Source organism: Pelecanus crispus, chromosome 3, assembly GCF_030463565.1.
Source record: "Pelecanus crispus isolate bPelCri1 chromosome 3, bPelCri1.pri, whole genome shotgun sequence".
Classification (NCBI taxonomy): Eukaryota; Metazoa; Chordata; class Aves; order Pelecaniformes; family Pelecanidae; genus Pelecanus; species Pelecanus crispus.
In genome coordinates, this window is record NC_134645.1 from 91,428,435 (window position 1) to 91,453,448 (window position 25,014).

At 41.8% G+C, this 25,014-nt stretch overlaps 2 protein-coding genes across 7 annotated transcripts in view; one reads left to right on the top strand and one right to left on the bottom strand.

Moving 5' to 3' along the window:
• The first annotated feature begins 591 nt into the window (after positions 1-591).
• AKIRIN2 (akirin 2) lies at positions 592-17,619 on the top strand. 3 transcript variants are annotated; one of them, XR_012830941.1, is made up of 5 exons: positions 592-829; positions 11,881-12,024; positions 12,607-12,756; positions 15,482-15,675; positions 16,549-16,589. XR_012830941.1 is itself a non-coding variant. In XM_075707569.1 (5 exons), exons 1-5 carry the CDS (start codon positions 625-627, stop codon positions 16,944-16,946), a joined length of 582 nt encoding a protein of 193 aa, XP_075563684.1. In that variant the 5' UTR covers positions 592-624; the 3' UTR covers positions 16,947-17,619. The 3 variants fall into 3 exon arrangements, 2 of the variants coding, with proteins under 2 accessions (XP_075563684.1, XP_075563683.1); XM_075707569.1 differs by lacking the exon at positions 15,482-15,675 and adding an exon at positions 16,936-17,619 and having other exon boundaries at positions 16,549-16,620; XM_075707568.1 differs by lacking the exon at positions 15,482-15,675 and having other exon boundaries at positions 16,549-16,905.
• Positions 17,620-23,286: 5,667 nt separating this feature from the next.
• Positions 23,287-25,014, bottom strand: part of ORC3 (origin recognition complex subunit 3) — a 39,980-nt gene continuing 38,252 nt past the window's right edge. For all 4 annotated transcript variants that reach the window (XM_075708223.1, XM_075708222.1, XM_009481625.2 and 1 more), the window contains exon 20: positions 23,287-23,846. In XM_075708223.1, coding sequence (XP_075564338.1) covers positions 23,741-23,846 — 106 coding nt within the window. In that variant the 3' untranslated portion in view covers positions 23,287-23,740. The remainder of the gene's footprint in view (positions 23,847-25,014) is intronic.

The following is a 25,014-nucleotide window of genomic DNA, read 5'->3' on the forward strand; positions in this document are numbered from 1 at the left end:
GCACGGCGGGATTTGTAGTCCCGCCGCCCCCGCGGGCGCCCCGCCGCCGAGCCGCGGGGCCGGGGCGGGGAAACCACAAGTCCCCTGAGCCTTTGCGGCCGCCACCGCCCCAGGAACGCAGGCGCAGTGCGGGGGGCTGGTTTTTGAATCCGCGGCGTTGTTATTGACGCCATATTGCTGGTGTGGGAGTCACAGAGGGAAGCGCCGCCGCCGTCGCCGCCCGGGCCCCGCCGCCATCGCTCGTCATCGGCGGCCCCGGACCGGGTAGCCGGGCCCGGCCCCGCGCCCCTCGGCCCAGCTCCCGCCCCGCCACCGGCCGCGGGCGGAATTGGCCCGGCCAGGGCAGGGCGGGCGGCGAGAGCGGGGATCCAGCCGGCCGAGCCGGAGCCGCTGGGGGGGCCGGGGCCGCTCCCCAGAGAGAGGCCGACGGGGAGGCGGCGGAGGCCCTGACGCAGCTGCCCCCTCCTTTCCCTGCCGCCCTCCCTTCCCTCCCCACCAGCCCGCCCCAGACAGCGGGGAAGGCGCTTCTAGGCAGGGCCGGCTGCTGCTACCACCACCGCCGCCGCCGCCTCCCCTGCCCCTCGCTCCGAGCCCGCTTCCTCCGCCCCGCCGCCGCCCCGCGCCATGGCTTGCGGCGCCACTTTGAAAAGGACTCTGGATTTCGACCCGCTGCTGAGCCCGGCGTCCCCGAAGCGGAGGCGATGTGCGCCATTGTCAGCCCCGGCCTCGGCCGCCGCCTCCTCCTCCTCCTTCGCCGCCGCCTCCCCGCAGAAATACCTGCGCATGGAGCCCTCGCCCTTCGGAGAGGTGTCGTCCCGGCTCACCACAGGTGAGGGAGGCGGCCCCGCCGTGCCCGGCAGCCCCCCGGGGCGGGTGGGGGTGCGGGGCGGCGGCGGGGGGGGGGACCTCGGAGGGGAGGGGGGCGGCGGCGGGTGCGCAGGGCAGGGGGCCGGGAAGGCGACCGGGGAGGAGGATGAGGAGGGGAGGGTGGGGTGCGTCTCGCGTCCCCCTCCAGCCATTTTCTGTCGGGCTGTGCGGCTGGCAGCGGCGGGGGCCGGGGCGATCCCCGCTCGGCTTGGCACCGCCGCGGCGGAGACACAATAGAAATGGCCGTTTGCAGCAGGAGAGGGGGAGGAGGGACGGGGAGGAAGGGGGGGGCGGGTTGAGCCGATGCGGGCGGGTGGCCATAGGAAAGGGACGGGAGAAAGAGACCCGAGCGGGGGAAGGGGGGGGGGGGGGGGCGTTGGTGGGGGAGGCTTGATCCGGTGCCGAGGAAAGGGGGGAGGCCGGCTTTCCCCGCGTCGGGGACGAGCACGGAGGATTCCGCCCCCACCCCCCCCCCACCCCCGCTTCCACGGGTGCCTGGATGTGGCAAGGAGAGCCGCAGGGGCGAGTCAAGCTGCGGAAACGCTGGGGGCGGCGGGGGGTGACCGCGGGGCCGGGGATGGGGCCGGGGCCCGCTCGCAGCCCGCGCCCGGCGCCCCTCTCGCTGGGGCCCCCATCGATCCCTTGCAGCCATTATCGGTGGGTCGAGTGTTGCCCGAGCCGAGGCGGCGGCACCTCCTCCCGTTGCTCAGACATCGGGGGGGCGGGAGGGAGGGAGGGAGGGAAGGAGGGAGGGAGGGCGGGGAGCGCGGCCTGTCATCAATCACCCGCAAAACGCCAGTGGGAAAAGGCAAAAGCAGATAAAACAAAGAGGTAATTCCGCTTCCAGGCCCTCAATGCGTGCCGCCGTCCCGGATGACCCATCCTGTGGCATCCTTAAAGTTTCGTAGGAAAACCGAGCGATGAAAGCGATTGTGTGCGAGGGTGAGAGTTGCCTTTAGGGCAGATAAAATGGAATCGGGCAGTCTTCTCGCCTCGGAGACGTTGGGCGAGAACGAAACCATTTCCCATTCCTAACGTGTGAGAGAGGAGTCTGCCGGTGGCCCTAAAAGCTCCACGTCTGCTTGTGTGATTGTTGTCAATGAAAAATCAACCGAGTTCGTTTTACCAGCGAGCAGGGAGAGAAGAAAGGAATGAATCTTGGCTGGGCACGCAGGATTGATTGGCCCTTGCTACGGTTAGTCTAGTGGGTAGCTTCCAGTAATGCACTTAAGAACGGTTAAGCTCGCAGCCATGAGTGGCTGTGGCGCTGAGGTATGGATCTGTGTCCTTTGTGTGCGGGGGAAAAAAAGCCCTCTGCCGTTGTTGCAGCTGAATTCCTTCTGCTGTTGCGTTCGGTACTCACTTCTACGCAAAAGTTGGCCCCGGATTACTGCTAGCGTTACCGAGCAGTAAGTTAGAATGTGTTTTCAAATTGCCATCTCCTCCCTGTAGGACAGTGCCTTGTTTCAATATTCTTAGTTCTGAAAACTGTACAGTAGAATATATATTTTTTCACAGGTTTGAATCAAATAAAAAAAACCTGCTGTGAAGGAAATATATAGACGGCATACGAAGTACTTACACTTGGCATCAGTGCCTTGATTTTTTTTGCACCTCTAGGAAAAGATCTTGAATGAGTCAGCGGTCTGCGATGAGAGTTGTGATGGATGGCACTCCCTGGTACAGTGAGGCATTACATATGCTTTGAGATAGATGTTTAAAATCAGAATTCATCTGATTCTTTTTAGAAGATAAGTGTTGCTTCATTGCAAGGGTTTCTTTTGGCTTGTTTCTTTGGGATTTGGAGAGCTTAGGTTATGAATATTTAATATAAATATTGTCTGGCCAGTAAATGTGTGTTGCTGAAAGGAGGCAAATCAATAAAATTTTCAGCAGAGATAACCTACAGCAGTATTTGAGGTAATACCTGAACTGTCTTAATGATTCTGAAGCTCTTAAAAACTAAAATGTTACTGAACTTGAGCAAATACAGGCCTTGTCGTCTCTTGAGAAAATCAGAAGTGCAGGTAGTAATCCATGTGAAAAGGTGATTCCGTACTGACAATTCTGTAAGTCATTTGTATACTATAATGAAAAGTGAAGGACAGTAAATGAAAATGTCTCTTGCAGCACTTGAATGCTCTTGAGCAATACTTGAAGCATTTATAATTGTGCACATTTACATGGGTTTTGCTTAAAAGCTCCCTCTATGGTTTCTGATACAAGAAAAAAAAAAATCTTTGCACGGTGCTAGTGCAAATGTGACTGTTAAGCAGCTTGCTTAGTTTTTACTTTCAGTGGAATTTAGGGGTATTATGACGTTGTGTATATTTCATTTCAACCATCAGCAAACAAAATGGAGCTTATCATTTTAAGGGGGCCACTTGAAAGGTTGTGTGGGATTCATCTCATCTAATTTTGTCAATGTACATCTGACCTAATAATTTGCGGTTTTCTTGATAGTCAGTTGGAAGAAACAGATGGTTTATTCTAGAGCTCTGACTTGGGATGAGGCAAAGTGTGCTGTAGAAATATGTATTGCTTTCTGTTGACTGTAAAATGAATTTATGTGACCATTTCTGATGTAGATGTCTACATTTGGGTCAGATAAATCTTGCTCTGTGTGTGAAAAGAATTCCAGTCTGATTTTAAAAGTGTTCCCAACTGAGTCACTGTTTTGTTCGGTTTTCGTATTGGGAAATTTAGTAACAATAGCCAGAATCCAGTTGACTTCACTTACGGTTTTCACAGCGTGTTACTGTAATGCTTAGGTTCCCAGCACTTAAAAAGTGTCTGTCTGAATTTTGTTTAATGAAAATTAATGGTTGTACAAAATCAGAGCTCTGGATATAAAATCTGATGCTGATACTTTATTTTAAGTTCACGCTTAAGCGTTTTTCTTTTGTCTGATACTCTGGTCCTGGTAGCGTTTAACTTCACCCACTGGAGGACTATATCAGCACCAGAACTTCTTACCACATGGTTAATCATTTCAATAATGAGTGATCTGGAAGCAGAATACGGATTGATAGAGGGGGGTGCTGAGAACTAAGAATACAGTGTGGTAGTCAGATGAGAAAACAGCTGTCTATAAGAGTGGTCGTAGACAAATAAACGATATGTCTGTCAGAGAGGGTAGGCTTATTCAAGATGAAATTTATCTCTCACAAGAGTGTTTTAATATTTTGTGGTTATTTGAACAGCTGTTAGGTCACTTCCAGTTTCTCAATGAATTTGGCAGCCAAACTGTAATTGTGGCTTTACCGTCTAGTTTCTGTGGAATTGTGCTTACTGGCTTGAGCATACTGTGAATATGTTTGCTGATTTTTGGATACCATTGTTTGCATCTAGAATTATGTTTTAAAACTGTGTTTACTGTAAGTGGTGCAGAATATACCTGCCTGGCGTAAGATGGGTTCAGTTTTGAAAGAGTGGCTCCTCTAAGAAGTTCTCTACTGCTTGAATAGTACAGATAAATTTTACTTTCATGTAAGTTCTAGCTATAAATGAGACACTTCTGTATGACCAGAATAACTGCGCTTGGGTCTGGATGCCTGTGTGTAATGCATTGTACGTGTTTGGTTTCCTCTGAAGTCCTAAGGGTGCTGTCCTGTTTCGAAGCTGTTAAATGAATTCTAGAGGGTGAAAGGAGAAAGCAGTGGCAGTATTTTTTTTCTGTTCTCTGCTGGATGTTTTAGAAGCATTATTTGCAGTTTACCCTGATGAAAGATTATGTTGGGGGTGGGGAAGAATAAACTAAAGTTTTTTTTTTTAAATTCAAAGGCAGGTCGGCCTTAGAAAGCCTGCATGTCTGGATATTTCTCAGACTGAAGCTACAGTGGGAAATACAGTCCGAAGAAATGGAGGAGGGAGGAAGGAGAGATAATGTTGACCTTAGGGATTTAAATTGCCTTGTTCATGATACATAGTAACTGAAAAGACAAACCGAGATAGCTTTCTTCCATACTTCTCACCCAAAATCAGAGCTTAACTTGCAATTAGAACTTTGTAGAATAAAAAAGAATGCTGTATTTAAAAAACAATTTGTAAAATCGCTTAAATCCACAAACTTTTGCATCTGCACATGCAGTTTTTCCTCCATCTGAAACATTCATCTGCCTCAACACTTCCCCAGCAACTAACTGATGTTGCAAACCAAAAATTGGAGTGGGTGGGGTTATTGAGAACAGTCCTTCAACTCAGGTCACTGGTTGAAATCCAAGCAGAGATAATGTCAGGCATTTGACGGAATATGGAAACTATTGAATTTATGCAGTATTTAGTAATGCATATGCATAATTGGTATTGGCTGCTCTAATGGCAGTTGTATGGCAGATGTCTCTAGTTAAAGATGGCAAATGGAGTTGGTTGTACGAGTCCCTCTCATGAAGGACTCTTGACAAACAGAAGCTAGATAAATTTATTTTTAATGTATACCTTTTTCTTTCACAGAATAATCTGGAAAAAAAATGGATCTAATACAGATTTTGGAAGTTAATGCAAGGAAATGACTTTGACCTTTTTGAATAGGAAGAACTGTTAGTCTTCCCTGTAGGCTGTCCTCCTGTGACCTTTCAGTTGCCCTCTTGAGCAAACTGAACTACTTCTGTCTGAAACTTGGTCAGACAGTGGCCAGATACAGGTTTGGCTTTTAAATGAGCAGATCTAATGGCTTTGGAATGTGACATACTAGTAATGCTGCATCTCTCTCTGCTTAATTTCGTGTTTGTTAACATTTATCTGCATGTGTACTATTGCTAAATTATCTTGGCGAGATGCCAGGTTTCTCATTGTGCTCCAGTATTGCAGAAATCATTAGGATTTTAAAACCCAAAACATTCCCACCTCTTAAAAAAAAGAAAGAAAAAGCACATAATGGCTGCATCTGGATTTGATAATTTAATTTATATGAGAAATTTCTATATAGATGCCTGTGGTGACTATAAATGTTAAATACCCTTGGTCGTAGATGTCATAAACCGTTGAAGCAGTTTTTTGTTTCAGTGGCAAGTCTGATAAATGCAATGTGACATTTTTTTATGTGAAGAGAAAGATCTAATTGCTGTGTCTAATACATTTTGCATTGCTTGATTTATTTTTCATTCCTCAACCCCTTGATCAGGAGAACTGGGATTTCACGAAATAACACATTTGCAGAATGAGCTAATGCATATGTGAGCATCTGACTTTTTGTGGGAGAAACAGAACCTTCGTCAGCCTGAGACCTTGAGTAATTGGATCTCATGAGGTGGCCAGCTCTGTGCTACAGAGTCCATTGCAAGCTGTTTCTGTCTGTTCTGTAGCTATAGACACTGGCTGTGAAGTGTCAGCGTGTACCCGTTATCAGTGTTCTGTCTGGTGCTTAGAGCATGCTCCTCTGAGGTGAGCATGATTTCCAAAAGTATATGTTCTATTACTGAAGTCTCGCAGACCATGCCTAATTAAGAAACGTAACTGGAGTGATTGATGTCTATGACCAAAGCAAGAGAGTAAGAGGAATATCTGGATGGCTTGAATTTCTGTCTGTGCCTGTGGATTCCCTGGTTAAGTAGATACAAAAAGTGAAGAATACTGTTACCCATTGCTCTGCTGCAGTGCTCCCCTTAGAGGAAGCTAGCTTCTTAAAATTAATGTTGTGTGTCAGTAGTCTGGTGGGAACACCAAAAGTAGGAATGTGGTAGCATCAACTAAATGCTGAATAAGGGTGATGGCCTAATGGAAATGGTATAAATTCGAACTAGGACAGTGAAGCAGTTTTGCTCTAACAGGAGCTGAAATCCCTGAAGATGTGTGCTGTTGACATCAGGATAGCATTTGATTGATTCACTTAGAAGAAATCTCAGGCATGGTTCAGGTTTGAATGCATATGTTGAATGGTGACATTGCAAACTGAAACCTGAGCTTTAGGCTCCATTTCGGGCCAGGAAAACTGCTACTCTGATTTCAGCCTATTGAGTCACCTTCCTACATGTTTTGCCAAAGTTTCCTTCAGCTAAATGTGAGAAGCCAGGAACTGAGATGAGAGATTGCTAGTTTAAAAATCAACCCCCACCCCCCCCCAAAAAAAAAGAAGGAAAAAAAAATCCTTCTGGGGAAACAACCATCACCTTCACAGTTGATAAGTGGTTATTAAAATGGAGAAAATAATTGTTTGCCTTGTTACATTTTCAAATTGAACTGCTGTTTCCCTTGTACATAATTTCTAGGTAATTACAGGTCAGGATGATGTAATTAGATGACAGAACTTCGAAAAATAATAACTTGCCTTTTTATCACAAACTAAAGGAAGTAAGAAGACGACATCACTCCTTGGAAATGAATATTTGACTTTGTAATCCATTAGTGCGACATATCATATTTCGGATGTCAGACTTGAATTCTGAATTTGCCCCCTTCATGTTTCATCCACTGGTCACTGGGTGTGAAAGCAGCTGAAGTGTGAAATTTTGGTTCCCCAAATCATATCTCAAATTGCGAAAGATGACTAGTGCGCATGCTGTCCTTCATCTTAATGCAATATTTCATGAACATATGTACTCAACTTTATGCTCTTAGTACACAGAACTCTAGATTAAAAAAAAGAGTATCTGTGCATTTCATTATGTTCAGGTATATTTAACTGAATCTCCTATGCCTTTAGTGGTTGTGGTGAGACAGTAGCAATCTTCGTTTGTCATTCTTTATCTTAGCCTTGAACCTGAAGGAGGAGAAAGGGGCATATAATACAGTCTTGCGTAACTGGCCAGGATTCGTAGTCATCTTGAATTTGAAATGTCATTTATGAAGTACTAATTCATTTCAGTGTGTTAGCAGTGTGGCTTTTTCTTGCTACTACCCTAGATTCAGCAGGCCTAATTTCCACTTTCAGCACCTCTGCCTGATGTTTCCTGTTAGCTAGCTCTGTGCTTTCAGTGGTACCATTAACCAGTAGGAAACACTGGGCACAGGGGTTAAAGTGAAATGAAAAAGAAACTGAGGGTAGGCCACAGTGATGTATGTTTGATCATATTAAATGTATTCCTTTTGTCATCTCATAAATTAAATTGTTGCCTGACATACAATGTCTGAGTTGAACTTCAGCACTTACAAGATGGATGCAGGTCTTTATTTAAGATATCTAATGTGTTCTAATATATGTGATTCAAGACCTCACTTCAGTTTTATAGTCTCAGAGAAGCTCACTTAGATTAGCTTTTCTTTAATGAGTGCACTTTCAGATTCTAAATTTTTATATATAAAATGATTTGTTAATTAAAATGCATGTCATTGTTGAAAAAGGCAATTTAGGCCTCCATATTGAGGAACACATAAAAAAACCTGTCCTGTGTTTGACACCAGTTAAACACACATTTTAATTCCCGTGTCAACTGCAGAGAGACTAGTCAGAGCTAATTGGAAGTAAAGGAAGTTAAGAAACTGAACTTGAAAAGGCAGGAAGGTTTTCTGGAATCAAAATTAGGTTGGAGAACAAGATCTGCTAACTCTAAGCTTTGTTTAACTGGGCCAGAGTTTTAAAGGGCTTTACAGTTAGATGTCTGCAGTATAGGTGTTGTTCAAAAATTGTCTGGTTTGCACTGCCTTAGTATTTCATGGCTTCTTTCAAGTGCTGAGATGCTATAAAAACTGTTTTGAACAGAATATGCTTGTTCATCAGACATATTTTTGTGGATTTATTAAGTAAAACTGTAAATGCCAGAAGTAACTTGGTGCATTTAAACAACTTTTCTTACTCTCTTAGATTGTTTAAAAAAACCCCAAAATAATTCAATTTGGCATTCCGATTCTGATGTAAAATCAGTCATAAATATTTGCAAGCTTACATTTCACTTCACGGTGAAGTAGTTTAGTTTAAAAGGCATAGATTTTATGCCACTGTGTGTTAGTAAAAATGTCTACTCAGTCCTTGCTGCTGCAAATATGTGCCTGCTTAATTTAAGCATTGCTAATCTGGTCATTCATGTGAGAAGTCATTGAACAGTTTGATGCTATGTTAAACTTGTGTTTCTTGACTATTAATCTCCATTTTATAAAAGGTGGAGATTGGGAAGTATGACATGAGTCATTCTAAGTTATCTTTTCTGCTAGCAGCACGGTACTGAGTAGAGCTTGTGGTCCAGTTCTGTGTGCTGAGCAGTAGTGCCTTAAATCTGGTAAGTTAGACTAAATAGAGGAATACTGTTTACCAAACCAGGTTATGTACATGCTCAGCAAGCATTCAGTCAGGACTTCAGATTTCAGGCTTTTTTCTCCTGGTGGCTGTAGACAGTGTATTCTCATGTTCAAATAGTCCCCTCCTCCATCCCACTTTGCTTAGTTTTATACCTTTACTTGGAGTTACAGTAATGCAAACTGTCAAAGTGGTTTTGTCAGGATGGGGATCTCCCAATGTATCCATCAGTGGCATTTCTTGAGATTTTTGATTTTCAGAGTAAGATTTGAAGATGGCAAGTTAAAAAGTGTTGCCAGATTAGAAGTAGGTGAAATTAGTATCGAGACTTCCGTGTCTACAATTCAATATAATTTGGAATAGAATTATGTGTTCTTGGTGCACAGATCTTGATTTTCTATCCCAGTTGTTACTCTTTTCCCAAAGTCAGTACCTGATTTGTCTGCCTCCCCCTGCCCCCCATGTTGCTTTTGCTCCTTCTATTCTGGCTGGTATTTTAACATTTTCTCTGAATTATTCTCTATTTAATTTGCAGGTGTTGGTAGGGCTGGAAGAAACCTGGCTGATGATTGTTGTTGTGACTCTTGGGAGTTTTATCTATTGACCGGAGTCTGTTTAGGTTTTTTTTGTCTTAATGATTTTGGTGGTTAATGTGGTTTGAGAATGTTTCTGCAAAAGGATAATATAAAGGAGAGCTGTAGAGAAGATTTTTATCAAAGTTGTTACAACCGAAATTTAGCTGGTGTTTTTGCAGCTCATATGGAATTTGGAAAGTATGCCCAAGACAAAGCAGTTGTAGTGAAGGATGCGCGTGATCTGTTAACATTCTTTAGTTAATGTAAATACAGTGTGAATGTTTGCAGTCACGTTTCTCATAGTGTAGATATGCTTTAGGACAGATGTTATCTTATGAGCTAATTTGGTTCCCACTCAAAATTACGCAGTATTGCTTTAGCTAGAACAGCATTTGATTCTGAGAAAAAGTACTGGTTTACCACTATAGTGCTGTTGAGTGAAAATGTTGCAGGGCCATTCTCTGACTGATGCAGTGTGTATGCACATGACAAATTCTACATGGGATTCTGTTTAATTTTGGAAGCCTGACTGCATCTTGGTTTAACCTGATTTATGTATTTCTGTACCATGCTGGAGTGTAGTATGTATCTTGTCCTACAAAAAGTATGAATTCTCCAGCCATCCTTGAGTACTTTTCCCCACTTTCTCATAGTTTCCTTCTCTTCATTTCCCTGCTGTGCTTCCTCATTATGTCTTCTGCATTTGCTGCTTCTTTGAACCAAGTTATTGATCTCCCTTTAGGAAGCTGAAAATTGTACAAGCACTGTAGGCATGGGACTGAAAAGGTATAAACTGCAAGGCCTTCATCAATGGACAAAATCTAAACAAGGAGCTCCTTTGCTGAAAATGCTGGTATTCCTGTTGACTGGAAAGAGTTTCCTCTCTTTTTATGAGTTGGAAGCCCCCAGACTAACTTATGGAATTGAAGAACCACTGCAATAGTTCTGAACCTCTGAACTAGGAGTTGGCAAGTGCTTGCTTCTGCTTGATCTAGCGTAGACTTCAGCCACTGACTGAATAAGCTGGTAGCTGATGTTACTTGCTTCAAATGGTTGCTTACTGGAAAATGTTCAAATAAGGAACCTCAAGAGCATACTGTTTACAAACCTGAAAATTAGTTGAGAAGTTTTCATGGTATTGTATTGGCAAAATGCCGAACAGAAGTAGGAACGTACTGAGTGGAGTCCTTTGCAACTGATATGATCACATTGATTTGTATGTATCTGAGTTTTGGAAAGCTCTTTGCCAAAAGTCTAGAAGTCTGTGGCAGATGATACTGTAGGGAAATTTTTTAAAATGCATTTGAAAGTAAGAATTCTCATAAAGAGGGAGTCTTTGGAAGTCTCTTTCGGTGAAAGTCTCCTGTAAAAAATAGAAAATGCCTTTTTTTTTAATAGTGTACATTGCCAGAGGGTATGCAGTTAGGGCACTGATGTACCTGAGAGCCTTTCGGTACATGGAATTTCAGAGAGAAGGATTGATAGTTTTATTGCAAGGGTTACTTTTTTCCTTGTAGTTCTACAGTGGGGATGAGCTTATTAGAAGCACTTGCTGTATTTTATTCAGCGCAATCAAATTTTGAACTACATATTGCCATACTCCTCTTTAAAAGAGACTACTGATCCATCCATTGTGTTTATTTGGCTAAATCTGAGGCTGTCAAAAATGTTATGGAAGGCTTTTGTATTTTGTCTGTCGGTTTCCAATTCTTTGAGATTTTAAGCAGTAGTTGCTTTATGCATATTCTGTGTTTTCCTCTCTGCTTTGCTGCCTCCTATGACAGTAACTGTACAGAGAGGAATGGTATTTCATGTACACGTTTTATTCTGGAGTCTTTTGTTACCCTTAACTGTATGAATGATAAATGCTGTCTGGGGGAGAAAGATGATTGCAAATTAAATGTATGAAGGGAAGATGACGAATACCAGTAGAAGTTCTGTAGGCTAATTTTTATACATGTATAGTTGATAGTTCCTAAATTTTAACCTTGCTCTGTTTACTTTTGTTAGCAGTACTCTGGCAGCAATACGTGACCTTACCAATATTTTTGCTAGTGTTCTCCTGGTGAAAACAGTCTGGAGTTAGCTTTCTTTTAGTTTCATTGTATGTGTCTTAGGTAAAACTACTGGTTTTTGCAGGCCATGTTTTAAGAGTCTAGCTTTTACCATCTGTTAATTATCTACAGCGTTTGGTGTTTGTTTGGAAATAAAGTTAAGTGAAATACTGAAATGTAATTATTTAGGCTTAATTTTCTTACTGTTTTCTTTTAGAACAAATTCTGTACAACATAAAACAGGAGTACAAACGCATGCAGAAGAGGAGACACTTAGAAAATAGCTTCCAGCAGACAGATCCTTGTTGTTCTACTGATGCACAGCCACATGCATTTCTCCTTACTGGACCAGCTTTGCCAGGTACCCAGAAAATTCTGTGTGATTCTGCTATGTGTTCTTAGACTCTGTTTGCGTAAATAATTTTCCCTAGTTATCTGGTGGTTTGTGGCACCTTCTCACCAGTTACTGTTGCTTTTTTTGGCAATACTAGCATTGATCTGGAAGATTGTAGCTTCTCATTTTAAGAATCAGTAGGACACAAAGCTTGCATTGTTTTCAAGAGACCATCCTGTATACCCTGCTGCTGATACTGTAATAGGCTTTTGCAAAGCAGCTGTCTGAAAAAGTACACTGTACTGTAATTTCTACATAAATAGAAACTTAAATTTGTAAATGGGAACTGCAGTGTAAATGGTGTTTGCAGTGTTTGTGTAACGCCTCTGGTGTTTTGATACCCATGCGTGTTGTCCATTGTAGATGTCTTCCTTTTGAGTGTCCAGTTTTACTTTAGTAGTAATTAGGAATGTTCAAATGGCAGAGAAAGACTTCTCCAAATGTTCTGTAAAGTTCCTTTAATGTAAAAGACTTGAAGAAAACTGATTATAAAAATGGTTCCGAACTACTTCTAAGTGTAAATTGATATGTCCAAATATTTAATCTTAGGTACTTCATCTGCAGCATCATCACCATTGAAAAAAGAACAGCCCCTGTTTACTCTCAGACAAGTTGGAATGATCTGTGAACGTTTGCTGAAAGAACGTGAAGAGAAAATCCGTGAAGAGTATGAAGAAATTTTGACCACAAAACTTGCAGGTATATTATAGTTCAAAATCATGCGTTAGGATGAGTTTGAAAGCTTAAAACCTTTTCTCATTTTCGTGTTACGCTGTTTTTTCTGACCTAATCTGATTAAGGAACGAGATTGCGTACAGGACAGACAAAAACCATGTGTAGTCTCTGATGTTTTTTTTTCTTCTATGCTGCCTTGGATAGAAACTATGACTCCTGGGTATTACTAATCAATGGAAACAGTGGTTTTATTTCAGATAGAACTTTCTCTTGCTATCATGTTTGAATTGATCATTTCCTCCTCATTTTTTTGCCAGAAAGACTTTCTATTCTACTGGCTTAAGAGCTCTTTGTGAAGGACTTTTTATTTTTTCCTGCTTGGGAACTGACTTCCTTTTTTTGGAATTTGGCAAGAAGACAGTACCTAAGATTTTCCTTTCTCTTCCCAGTACTTATTACCATTATACTGCTGCCAGCGGTGTTTGGTATCTGCCTGAGCATCAGTAGTGTAGCTGTGTTTCTGATGCTGTGTTGAATTGTTGTATTTCACATCATTCAGCTGATATTTTTGGTGCCTGATGCCAACTTACCTTTTCATAAGGATCATGTTAATGTCAGCATTGTAAATATGTCCTTTCTTTAGTTGTTGAAGTTCTCTACTAAGCATCTTGCTAGCATTTGAGCACCTAAATTCTTTTGCATTCAGAGGTAGGTGCCTTCACAGCATGATTCAGTGTCTAATTTAATATTTAGTGTGATGATAAAGAACATCCGAGTACACTCTCTGGCGGCAAACCTGCTTTTGAATACCGATGGCTGTTCTGCTTCCCACCTGAAAACACATCAGACTTAAAGTTTGCAAATCTCTTCAGGTGCAGGAATAAAACCTTCTACAGGCATGCCCATGCCGAAAGTCACCAGACTTGTGTCAGGCTTGCGGGTCGCCTGTGACAGTATTGTCTCTGCCCCTGAGCCTCTCTGTTCATGTTCTGTGCTTGCTGATCTGCCATTGCTATGTAAGAAATGACTGTAGTTCTGAGTCCCTCTTAAATCTACATCTATTTACAACTATAACTAGAGCCCTAAATACTTCTGCTGCTTTGGGCCTAATGTTCCATTTCTGCATTTTTCTTTTTAACCTGCTTCAGACTGGTGAATTAGGACTCTCTAGAGTTTTTTTCTTCTAATTTATGTATGTTAGGAATTGGGTCATTTCTTGCATTCTCTTAAATGCATTTCAGTTAGCAGTGACCATAATAACCATTTGAAGACCAGATATATTTACATTTGTTCCAGACAGTTTCTGAGTACAAACTTGTAGTTCTTTACAGCAGGAACCCCTCTGTCAAGTTCCTTACATGTCCTCCATTTGTCAGTCCCAAAGGAAACGTTTTTGGGAAGGGAGGGGGGGGTGGTTTGTGTTTGGAGGGTTGTGGTTTACAGTGAGATGAGTTAGGTTTACTGGTTCTTATGATGATGGTCACCAAAAGACCTATTAGATCATGTTAGTGCCTCCCATGTATCAAGCCAAAAATAAATTTTCAGCATTATATGGGAATTTAGAAAGAGAGACTGCCAAAAGAATTTAGAAATTCCTTACACAGAAGTTAATGTTTTTCTGCTGGCAGAATGATTACATCTTTTTTCTAAATTTTGTACAGTAAGGTGATATTCTTAGAAACTAGTGAAGTCAATGAAAATGTAACTGGAAATTCTGTAATAAATCTCAATTGAATAGCTTGTTTCAATTGACTTAACTGAATGTTTGGATCTCAGATATTTTCCTCCTTCCTTTCTGAATCACAGTTTTCTTGTAGGTAGTTAGTCAGATACTGCCTTTTTTGTCCTCTTCCGTGTTCTTTGTGAGCAGAGTTGCCTTTCATGCAGAGCGAGTCTTTGATAAATGGAAAACTTAGATCACGGTAATGCCCTGATTTCCCTTCCTGCCCCTGTTACCTGAAACCTCTGTGTTAGCATAAACATGGCTTTGCAAGATCCTTTGCAGATTTTAAAACCAGAGGACGAGTGTAAGGGGCTAAGGGAAACTTTAGCTTGAAAGGTTTTCTAGAATCTGTCTGTGAAAAACAGCTTTTTATACTAAAGGTCAAGTCATAGAGTACAGTAGTCATATTTGTATTTGTGGCATTTAGCCGCCTTTTGACTTAAAATAGATACTTAGAACACATATGATATGGGATGCCAGCGGTATAAGTATCTTTACAAGCATTTACTTAAATTTTCAAACAGTTCACTGTAGGTTGCTCTTACCTTTGTATTGCTTAACTTTCCCAATCTGAATACCACAAGAAAGGGGATTTTTAGTAACCGTGGATTCTCTAAATTTCCGAAGCCATAATTTTAACAAAGACGATGCTACAAAGCAGCTGTGTATGTTGACTTAAACCTTTAAAGAAGAAAGCTTGCAAGTTGGTTTCTGGCCTTTAATACATACTTTTAGGAAAAGTTCTGCTTGCTGTTATTTTTGGAAATGGTTTCTGGGCAACAGATCCTTCAATCTGCTCTTTGTGTTATTTTGTTGTTTGGCTGAGATCCTCGCATGGCTGCTGAAAAGCCATCAGTCAGAACTGCAGTGAAACAGAGGTCCTGCTTGTGGGCAGAGGGGAACTGGCTGCCGTGACCCTGGGCCCCATCAGTCAGGGATGAATGTCCTTAGATCATTGGGTCAGGTCCGTACTTTGGGCTGCTGCTGCACTACTTACTGATTACTGATACCCTGTTTACTTCAAAGGTGAAGCTCATCCCTGCAAGAGGATGGGGACTTTAATGGGGCAAACCTGTGGGACTAGGAACCACTACAAATCTAACTGCATTTTTGGTTGAAGATTGCCTTCTTTGACCTTGCCCTTTTCTCAGAACACCCCACATTGCTGCACATGTATTTTTCCACAAGGGAGGAAGGGGAATGGAGAGGAGCGGCATCTGGTAGATATTACTCTCCTTGTTCAATTTCCTAATTCTGAAAGGTGATATCCTGCTGATGAGTGCAATATTAAAACTGAATAAAATATTGCGAATGTATTTGTATGTATGTGTGTATAGAAAGAATAATCTTTCTGGGAAACAACAGTGCTTAGTTCAAAGCCAAATTAATACAATTGATCTAAATTTCATTTCAGATTACACAGTAGCTGTTTTCATGAAGTCCCCAGTCAAGTATATGTCTCCTATTGTGGCTACTTTTGTGATTGGAATTAGTCAAGTGTTAGTCACTCAGCATTTCACCCTTTCAGTTTGTCATTTGCTTTTGATTTTCTGGTGGTCACCAAAAAGAATTTCTAACTCTGTAGCAAGTCCCTTTCCTGTACTTCTGTGTTTCCATTTCATTAAATTAATTTTCTTACATCTGGTAGTGATAGGAGCAGAGAGAAGTTATGTTTCTAACTGTAGTGCTGACCTTAATGCCATGTTTGCTTAACTATTCTGCCCCCATTATGGATCTGTGAAATGGGCACCCTTGATGACTTCAAAATACAGTGTCTGATGCTTAGCCAGGTGTTAGGTATGTTGAGGTCTTCGTGTATGTGCAGCATAATTCTCTTTGAGCATACTACTGTCTTTCCCATTATGGAAGTTTGTAAGGGAAAGTCTTTTAATTAAGGGAACATGTGCTGCATTGTTGTTCTTGGGGATGAAAAGGAAATGGCAGCTATGAACTGTGTAAAGTCACTTAAAACTACTGTTAGTGGATGCGTGTTTAATAGATATGATTTGTATGTATAAAAAAAGTAACCTTGAATATTTTTCAGCTCAAGTTAAACTTAATATACTCACACTTCTAATGCTTCATCCTTGCAGAACAATACGACGCATTTGTGAAGTTCACGCATGATCAAATCATGCGACGATATGGAGAACAGCCTGCCAGTTGTGAGTATCTGTATCTTCTGGTTCCTACAGCAGCATTAAATTACTGAACGTTCAATAATTTAAGCGGCCATTGTTTGTTGTTAAGTTTCGTCTAGGCCCTAAGTTAAAATACTTAAATTGGTAATACGGAAGACCGAGGTTGAAAGGAAGATGTGAGATAAAATGCAGCTTTTGTTTAAAACATCTAGAAGTGAGTCCTGTAACACGCTGCTTTTTTTTTTTTGAGGCAGGTTTTGATATTGCCATAACAGGTTTGTGATAGAGCTGGCATTTGTTAACTCCATCTTTAACTCTTGGTTTTTTTTCTCTTTCCAGACGTTTCATGAATCACACTTTCTGCATATGTGGGCTGCCCTATACACCCTGTTTTATTGTTGCAAGCTGTCCCAGTAAAGACTTGCAGCAATGCCATATTTTTTCCCCCCCGTGAACACAGGTTATTTCAAGCTTTTGTCAGTGGCAACCACTCTTATGCAGCAACTGGTTTTGGAGTGCTCCCTGATGTCAGTACCACCTGGATGTGGACCTTTGCTACCTGTAATAATACCAGTGGCCTCATTTGCTGTATCATTACAATTTGGCTTCTTATGTTAATAAGTTTGAAAAAGTAAAGGATTAAAGCTGGTGTTCTAGAAGTTGCCCTTCACTGGTTGTGTAAATAAAAATGTAGAATGACACTTCTGACTGAAGTTAGTGTGGTTTTCATAACTGTGCACTACAACAAAGCTGTAATCACAGTTAAGTTAGAATGTAATCCCAGGACAATTTTAAGCAAATAGCCCACAGTACTGCCTGTGAAATAGTGAAGGAGGGCATTTCTGTATTCCATACCTTTTTTGGGGGTTAAGAATGGGTTTATATGATTTCTCATTTTTGTAGTTTTTATTTATTCTATCAGTCTTTAACAAATGTTTATTGCTGCAATTTTTCAGTGTATCATTGTTTTACTGCCCTTGTAGTACTGGAATTTAGTTGAAAGAATAAAACATTTACTTCTAATCTGTTTGTTTTTAATATGCAGGTGGAACTTTTGCTGTGTATGAATAAACTTAAATCTGAGTGTTTAAATGAAAACGTTATTTACTAGCAACAGTGGATGGGTCAGAATTTTAGATGAGGAAAAGGAGGTGGATGAAAATCTGAGGTAGTTCTTCGGAGGCAAAGAAATCTTTCTTAGATCGGGTGTATTTCCTGTTGTGGAAGTGCGTTTGTTACAGAACTGACAAGAAGCTGTTGATTCAACTTGCTGCAGCTGACTCAAACAGCTGTGCTCGCCTTCCTTCAGATTTAAATGACACATCAAAGGAAATTTGTTCATAAGATAGAGCAGGCGCTTGCACCACAAGCTGGAACTACGTAGGTGTTGGAAGAGCTAAAGGTGTGTAATCTTTGCGTTCAGGGTCGAGGAGTTTGTTGTCGGATGCATTCAGCTGTTTCCAGACTGCTGTATCGGTGCTGGCTGCTGCTGGCTGTGCAACTCGGAGTCTCAGTGTGGATTACTGAGAAGTTACTACATGGCAAGTCCAGATCTGTGTGCTGTGGGGTAGAAGTATTGCTTACCAAATGACTTGGGTTATCTGCTTTGGGGACTTTAAAGGAGTTTCAAAGTAATCCTTTGATTATAAATTGTTGTCTTCTCTCACCTTACTGTCAGCTTCTGGTTAAGTAGAAGTCTATTGTGTAATAGATCTTCATACCATTTCAAATTAAGGAAAAGAGCATTAGTTGTAATGGAATTGAAACCTCAGCAGGTAGATACACGCATTAATTGGCTCATGCTTGATGCTTATGATTTCAGAGAAGCCATGTGAAGAGCTCTAGTTCTTTGTGAACTTTATTCACTTAGTAGTGAGATTACAGGTTCAGAATTAGGCACATCACCAGTGTCAGAGTATTTTCTGCTCACTTTCCTGAAACCTGTCTTACCCAAATATTTTGATCTTTTTACTTTATTTTCAGAATCTCAGAAATGGGAAATCTCTGCTAGACCCCCTCTCGGGTCTTCTGTTACTGAAGATAGAAACAAAACTAACAAGGGCTGCAATTTCTGTTGTCTACCTCAGGGTCCTCAGTCCCTTTCCTTCCTGCTCCTCATTTTTTGACCTCCTTTTATTGTTAACTTGCCCAGGGTAGGAAAACCACTGCTTCTAGGTGGACCACTACCCAGATTTCAGTATCCTGATAACATTTCCTGCATCTCCCGTGTTCTAGAAGATCCTTGTTCTGACCTGATAGAAATGTGTGTATGCCTAACTGGTAATTTGAGATAGGAGTAGAATTAAGATACCAGCCATTGTGATCGTCTCTGCGCCTCAGCTTATCTTCTCTTTTGGGATATTAAGAGTTGTTGCAAAAAGTGATGTCATGTTAGCACCCAACCACTCCTGCGCTGCTCCAAATTAATGCATAATAAGCAGTCTTCTTGCAGATTAAATATAATGCCACCATGGGTGCTTATGCATCACAGCTGTGGTATGCTGAAATTTGTGCCCGTTTTGAAAACAGGGTTGCATTCTGCAAAATTTTTCATTTTTTAACCTGCTGCTTGTGCTGTCTTAGACTTCAGACAGGCTCCTTTTCCTAATCTTAGTGCCAATATCTGATGTGATGAAGTTCACATGAAAGGCTTGTTCCAACAGGTAATGTATTCTTTAGCAGGAAGATCATTGGCTGCTTGATTACTGTTGAAAAAAATGAGGAAAACTGGGGTGCTCTGAGGAGCAGGCTGGTGCTTAAAAACAAACCTGCTTTGGAGAGCCTTTTCCAAGGCTTTCAAATCAAGTACAAAATGGGTAAGATTCAATAATTACTGAATTCTTGGCAGTGCATTTTATGGTGGCCACATTTAGAATACTTTTGCAGTTTGTATGTAACTGCAGTCTATGCAAAATCAAAGCATGCTGAGGACAGTTAATTGCAACTTAACAGAGTGAAACCAAAGACCTTGGTTAACCTGTTTTTAAGGTAGTGATGTGTAAATTTTTTCCAAGCAGATCTCAGTTACTGTATACTTAAAAAGCAGCATGTACACATCCTGACTGTGTGTTGATTTTTGTGTCTAGATGTGAAAGCATATAACCAGAAGATTATTAAGCATTTTTCAAGGTTGGAAAGGAAGGAGATTCAAGCAATCTTGTGTGCTGATGCTTGAGATCTGCCTGTGTACTCTTGAACAGCAAGACCATTAGCTGGTTCTGGTTAGAAACTGTTTTGTAGGTTCTGGTTAGAAACTGTTTTGTGAAAGCTCTCGTCATTCCCGAGTTGGGAATTGCGAAGGATTTAGCTGTTATGATTCCACAGTGGGGAGGAAAAAAACAAGGCTGGTAAAGTATTAAGAGTTTATGCTCTTGTTGTGAACCAGTGCTCGTGACCTTTGTATTGGAAGCAGTTCTCTGAGATGAAAAACGTGAGGATGAATGTTTGGCTTTTACAGGCACCTGGCATATTCTTACATTCTTACTACTGTTGTAGGCTCCGAGATAAAAGAAAAATTACCAAGTTTGTGTTTGGAACCAGTAGTGCAGTAGCGTAAAGAGGTGTCAAAGAACAGCATCTGTAACAGTAGAGAAAAATGGTAAACTAGTCAAACAAGAGTTAACTTACTTTCAGGTCTGATTTTTGGCAATAGTTTTGTTGAAAGCTGTGGCTACTAAAGAATACAATACAGTTACCAGTTCAGAGATGAGGCTTTACATTGTTATGGTTTCAGAGCTAGTACCACAATACAAACACTGGCGCTTTTTTTGTTTGTTTGTTTGTTTTTTTTGTCCTGTTTGCTTTCAATGAACATTGTGGACAGAGAAGGCTTCCTGGAGTATCTGCAGAATGTGTTATTACTATGCAGACAGTTGTAGAAACTAACATTTTAAAATTACATATGTATTTGCAGTTGAAATCTCCTGTGTATGTACTTCAGCCAAAGTGTGTGAGGGCAAGTTTGGAATATTTACAACAGAAAGTAGTAAAATAAATGATATGAGAGAGGAGTCAAATGTCAAATTCACACTATATAGCCAGGTTATCTGCAAACAGAAAGCCTGGTGTTATTAGACCCCTAGCACCAGAATTTCATTAAGGGAGGAAAAGCACAAGGTGCTTTTTCATAGCCGTACTGTCTCTACTGCTACTGCTGTTGGTTCGGAATTTAGCAGTGTTAAGCTCTTTCCAGGCAGCTAGGACTCTGACTACAAGGTCCAGCTGCTGAAGAAAGGCAAACTAAATTCAATTGATGACCAGTTTTGTTCAGTTTGTGTTTTTGACTGTCCAACCTTCTTACCCTCCTTGCTGAAGAAAATTAAATTACACAGTACTTCCTACATAATTTTAGTCAAGTATTTCCCCTTGATACACCTAACAGTCTGAAGTGCCAAGTCCTGAGTTAAAGATTTGATCCTGAGAAACTGTATACAGCATAGCAAACATGTGACTTCAAGGTTCAAAATTTATGTTATTGGTTAAAGGGAAGAAACGGCCATTAACTATTAATTTTTCTGTTTTAATGTCAATGTTGCCTGCACATTTGGGGATTAAAAGCCACACGCTATTGAGGCTTGCTTCTCTTTATTTCCAAATATTTTACCCTCAAAAGGTGTGGAAGTGAGATGGTGCGGGCATATCTTGCACTGGGTGAGGTTAGGGGAGGGGAGGCTGCGGGCAGGTGGCAGAGGACAGCTGGGCAGAGCACTTGGCTCCCTGTCCTCTGGCAGATCAGGGAGACATTTGGCTGTTCTGCTGCTCCCCTCCACTTGTCAAGTGTATTTGCAAGATGAATAGGTGAGGTTTAGGACAGAGGAGGGCTATTCAGCACCCCCCTCCTGCTGGCATGTCTCACTTCCCTCTCTGCTGCTTGAAAGCCTTGCGTATAAAGACTGCTGTGATACAGGTTGCCCTGGCTTGGTCTCTGGAGTAAAGAACAGCGGAATTTGTTTACCCCCGTGTCTTAGTGGAAGAGAGGAACTTTTGCAACGGCTCCACTGAGATTGTAAAAATTCTTGCTCCCAGTTTTCATCATTACATTTCCCAAATCGTATGTTTAGGCGGTATAAAGGCCAATAAACTACTTGTCCTCCTCACCCTGTTGATTTGCCTGGCAACATTTAGAACCGGGCCCTCCCTTAAGTAGAGCAGGAAGCGTTACTGTGTCTCTGCAATTAAAGCAGTTGGGAAATAGATGACTCCTACCCTCTCTGAGGGTATTTAAAACAAGCCTAACCTATCTTACATACATTCCTGAGTAAACAGCCTGGTAAGTTATAGGTTCTGGTAACAGGACTTCCCCCCTCCTAGTACAGATCTGGTTTATGCAAGTGATTCAATCTTCAGTGCTCCAGGCTATCGTTTTCAGTTGTTTTGAGTAGGCTGAAGTGCTGGTGCAGCTCAGTGGGAGCATCTGGATTCTAGTGACAGCAGAACACATGCACCAAGAGCAGCACTTAAATGCCTCAAATAGAAGGAAAGGGAAGTCTGTAGTCCTCTCACACTCAGCTGAGGAAGTCGGGGGCGGGGGGCGTTTGGAGGTAGTAATCACCATTCAATTTTTAAGTAGGCTGGGAGGGACAAAGTCTAAACACTTCAGCTGTACAGCCCTTTCCTAGGTGATAAGTCTGACCTGAAGTCTCCACCCATGCTGCTGAAATGCACGTGTCGCAGCCCTGGGGCCGGTTTATCGGTGTATGGCAGGCATGCACGCTGTTCGGGAGGGAAACACAGCTCTGGTTTCTAAGGCTGCTTCCCTGGTTGGAAAACATGGGATGCTGACATCAGCATAAACACATTTGCTCCCCAGACTGTCTGAAGGAAGTTGAAGCTTAATGCAGCAAGATCTGCAGTGTAGCTTTCGAGTGCCAAAGAAAAAAGATGGGGCAGGTTAGGACATACCCACGTTGCTCTGATACCTGGAAGCAGGTGTAGGTTTTTCTTAACAACCTCAGCTCCCTTGGGGACCAGAACCCCAGCAATGACCGTGTTTTTCCCAGCTTTTTGGCATAGTATCGTATTTGTGGCTTCTTTTGTTACGGTATCGGGCACTGATCTGTGACTGACTCTAGGCAGAGAGTAGCAGCTCTTTGGTGTGTCCTGACCAAATGAGCAGCAGCTGTGAGCCATTCCAGTCCTGTTCCCACAAACAGCACAGCGCTGGTAACCTGTACTTAGGTGTAGGCCCTGCTCCGTGCTGGCAGAAGCTCGGAGAGCGCATCCTGGGCTTGCCTACTGTGCAGGGCCAAGTGGCCGAGAAGGTTCGTAGAAGATCTGTCAGAGAAGCGGTGGTTTAACACTCTCGGCCAACAGTTGTTATTTTCACACAGCTGTTTCCTTTGCTTGTGTACAGTACAAATCCTCAGCAAAGACAAAAGTTACAGTGTGTACTTCAGCTGTGGATTTTACTACCTTCCTTCAGGGTGCATGAGTGCCATGTTCTCATTTAGTCTACGCTGACGCAAGTTCTCCTGACAGCAAAAGTCAGCTAGTACTAACCAACTTCACTAGAAAAAGGGAATGAATGATTCAAACAGTTGGCTTTTGCTTTTCCCAAAGAGAAAAAATTTGTATCTTCAAAGTTATTCTGTCCCTTTCCCCTCCTCATGAAGGAGTTTTTGGGGAGTTATGACCAGTTTTGGTTTGAAGAACATGCAGCAGAGGCTGAACATGGAAGCTTACTGTCTTTTTTAGCATACTGGTTTTATTTATTTTTAAATCTGTAGTTCAAGGATCTGGAAGGCATTTTATAATGATGACTCAAATCCTATCATCTTCTAAGCAAGTTAATAATGCTGTTTCACCACTTCTGTGGCTTACACAGCCAGTGTTGTCCTTTTGGCTTGCTAGCCTGAACTGTATCAGTATAGTGTTAAATATCACACATCAAAGAAGATTAAAACTGGCACAACAATACAGTATTTGGAACATGAGCATTAATAGAGCAGTACGTTACACAGGGAGGCCGAGTATTAAAAAACAACACTGCTATTCAAGTCTATCCAGGCGCTCAGAATGTATCTCACAGCCTTCAGTCAGTGTTGACTTTGACTCAGTATGCAAAGTTAGCGAGGCCTAGTTCGGTGGGAACACAGCCATGGCAAAACATTAGAAAGAACAGGTTTATTAAGATCTCAGTGGCACATTAACAGCCTCCCCATGTCAGCCTTGCCACGTGGTCAGTTTTCTGCTTGCTAGGCTTTATGAAGCCTAGGAGTTCCAGTTCAGAAACAGCTCGAATAAAACGAGCACTGGACATTTCAGTAAAGGAAATTGAGTACACTTTTTATGACAGATATTGATGGGAGACACCATTCTCTCTAGGAGGGGAAGATTTCTAAGTCATGGTAAGCACAGATTACAGAAAATATGCTGCACACTAATACTGTTGGAAATAAAGGCAGAGTATGATTTGCCTACAGAAGCACAAATTTTCAATCCAATCAGTATTTCTTTTGCTACATGCATACAGTGTGGCAACGAAAGAAGAGTTCCTTTCCCACTGCTAAGAAGAGCTTAAAGCCTACAAAGATACTAATTTTGTAGTCTCTCAGAAGAAGAAAGAATTTATGTCCCTTGACCAAAAAATGGGAAGATACACAGATTTTTTTTGAGTTTTCATAAAATAGCATCACCTTTTCTTTACTCGCTGTTCACTATACCTTTCTTGCTGCATTCCTGACACACGGCTATATATCCTTGAGCTAAACAGAGAATTTAGTGTTGTGTTAATTACCAGCGGAGCTTGTAAAAAAGGAAAGACCTTATACTAAAGGAAAGCTAGGTGTAGTATCAGAGCATATAAGTATTCTTCCTCCTTTTGTACAACTACTCATCTCTTCTCTGTGGCACTAGTGGTGTAGCCATGGGTTTTGGTTCTAATGCTCATCCTTTAAATATTTTGCAGACCTCAGTTAATAATCAGGACGAAGTGAGAAGCAGAATTGATGTTTTATGGGAACTAAAATTCTCAATTCTAAGGTACTAGAACTCATGGCTTTTACAGAGACACTACTTTTGTAAGCATTTCCTCTGCTAATGCTTCCGTCTTCCTCATAATAAACCATCTCTGTTTCTCCATCTGCTCTCGGTCACAGCTATCCTATCATCTGCTCCCCAGTAATGCTCTCCCGCTATAGAGCAGCTGTACCAATTCTCAGATGATTTAACAGAGTAGAATAGTTCAATTTGTTTTAAGGACTGTTGGATCTGTTTCAGACCCAAACAGCTCCTATGGACAAAAGCCGCTCTCCTACCTTGCCACCCCCAGCCCAACTATTTCAGCTGATCTATTTCTGTGACATTTTCAGTATATGAAGGCTGTTTAAATGAGTCGTCTTGTTTTTGTGGAATTAGTTATCAGTGCACGTGAAGCTGTATATTTAAAAATCCTGGTTCATTAATCCTCTTAAGCATTTG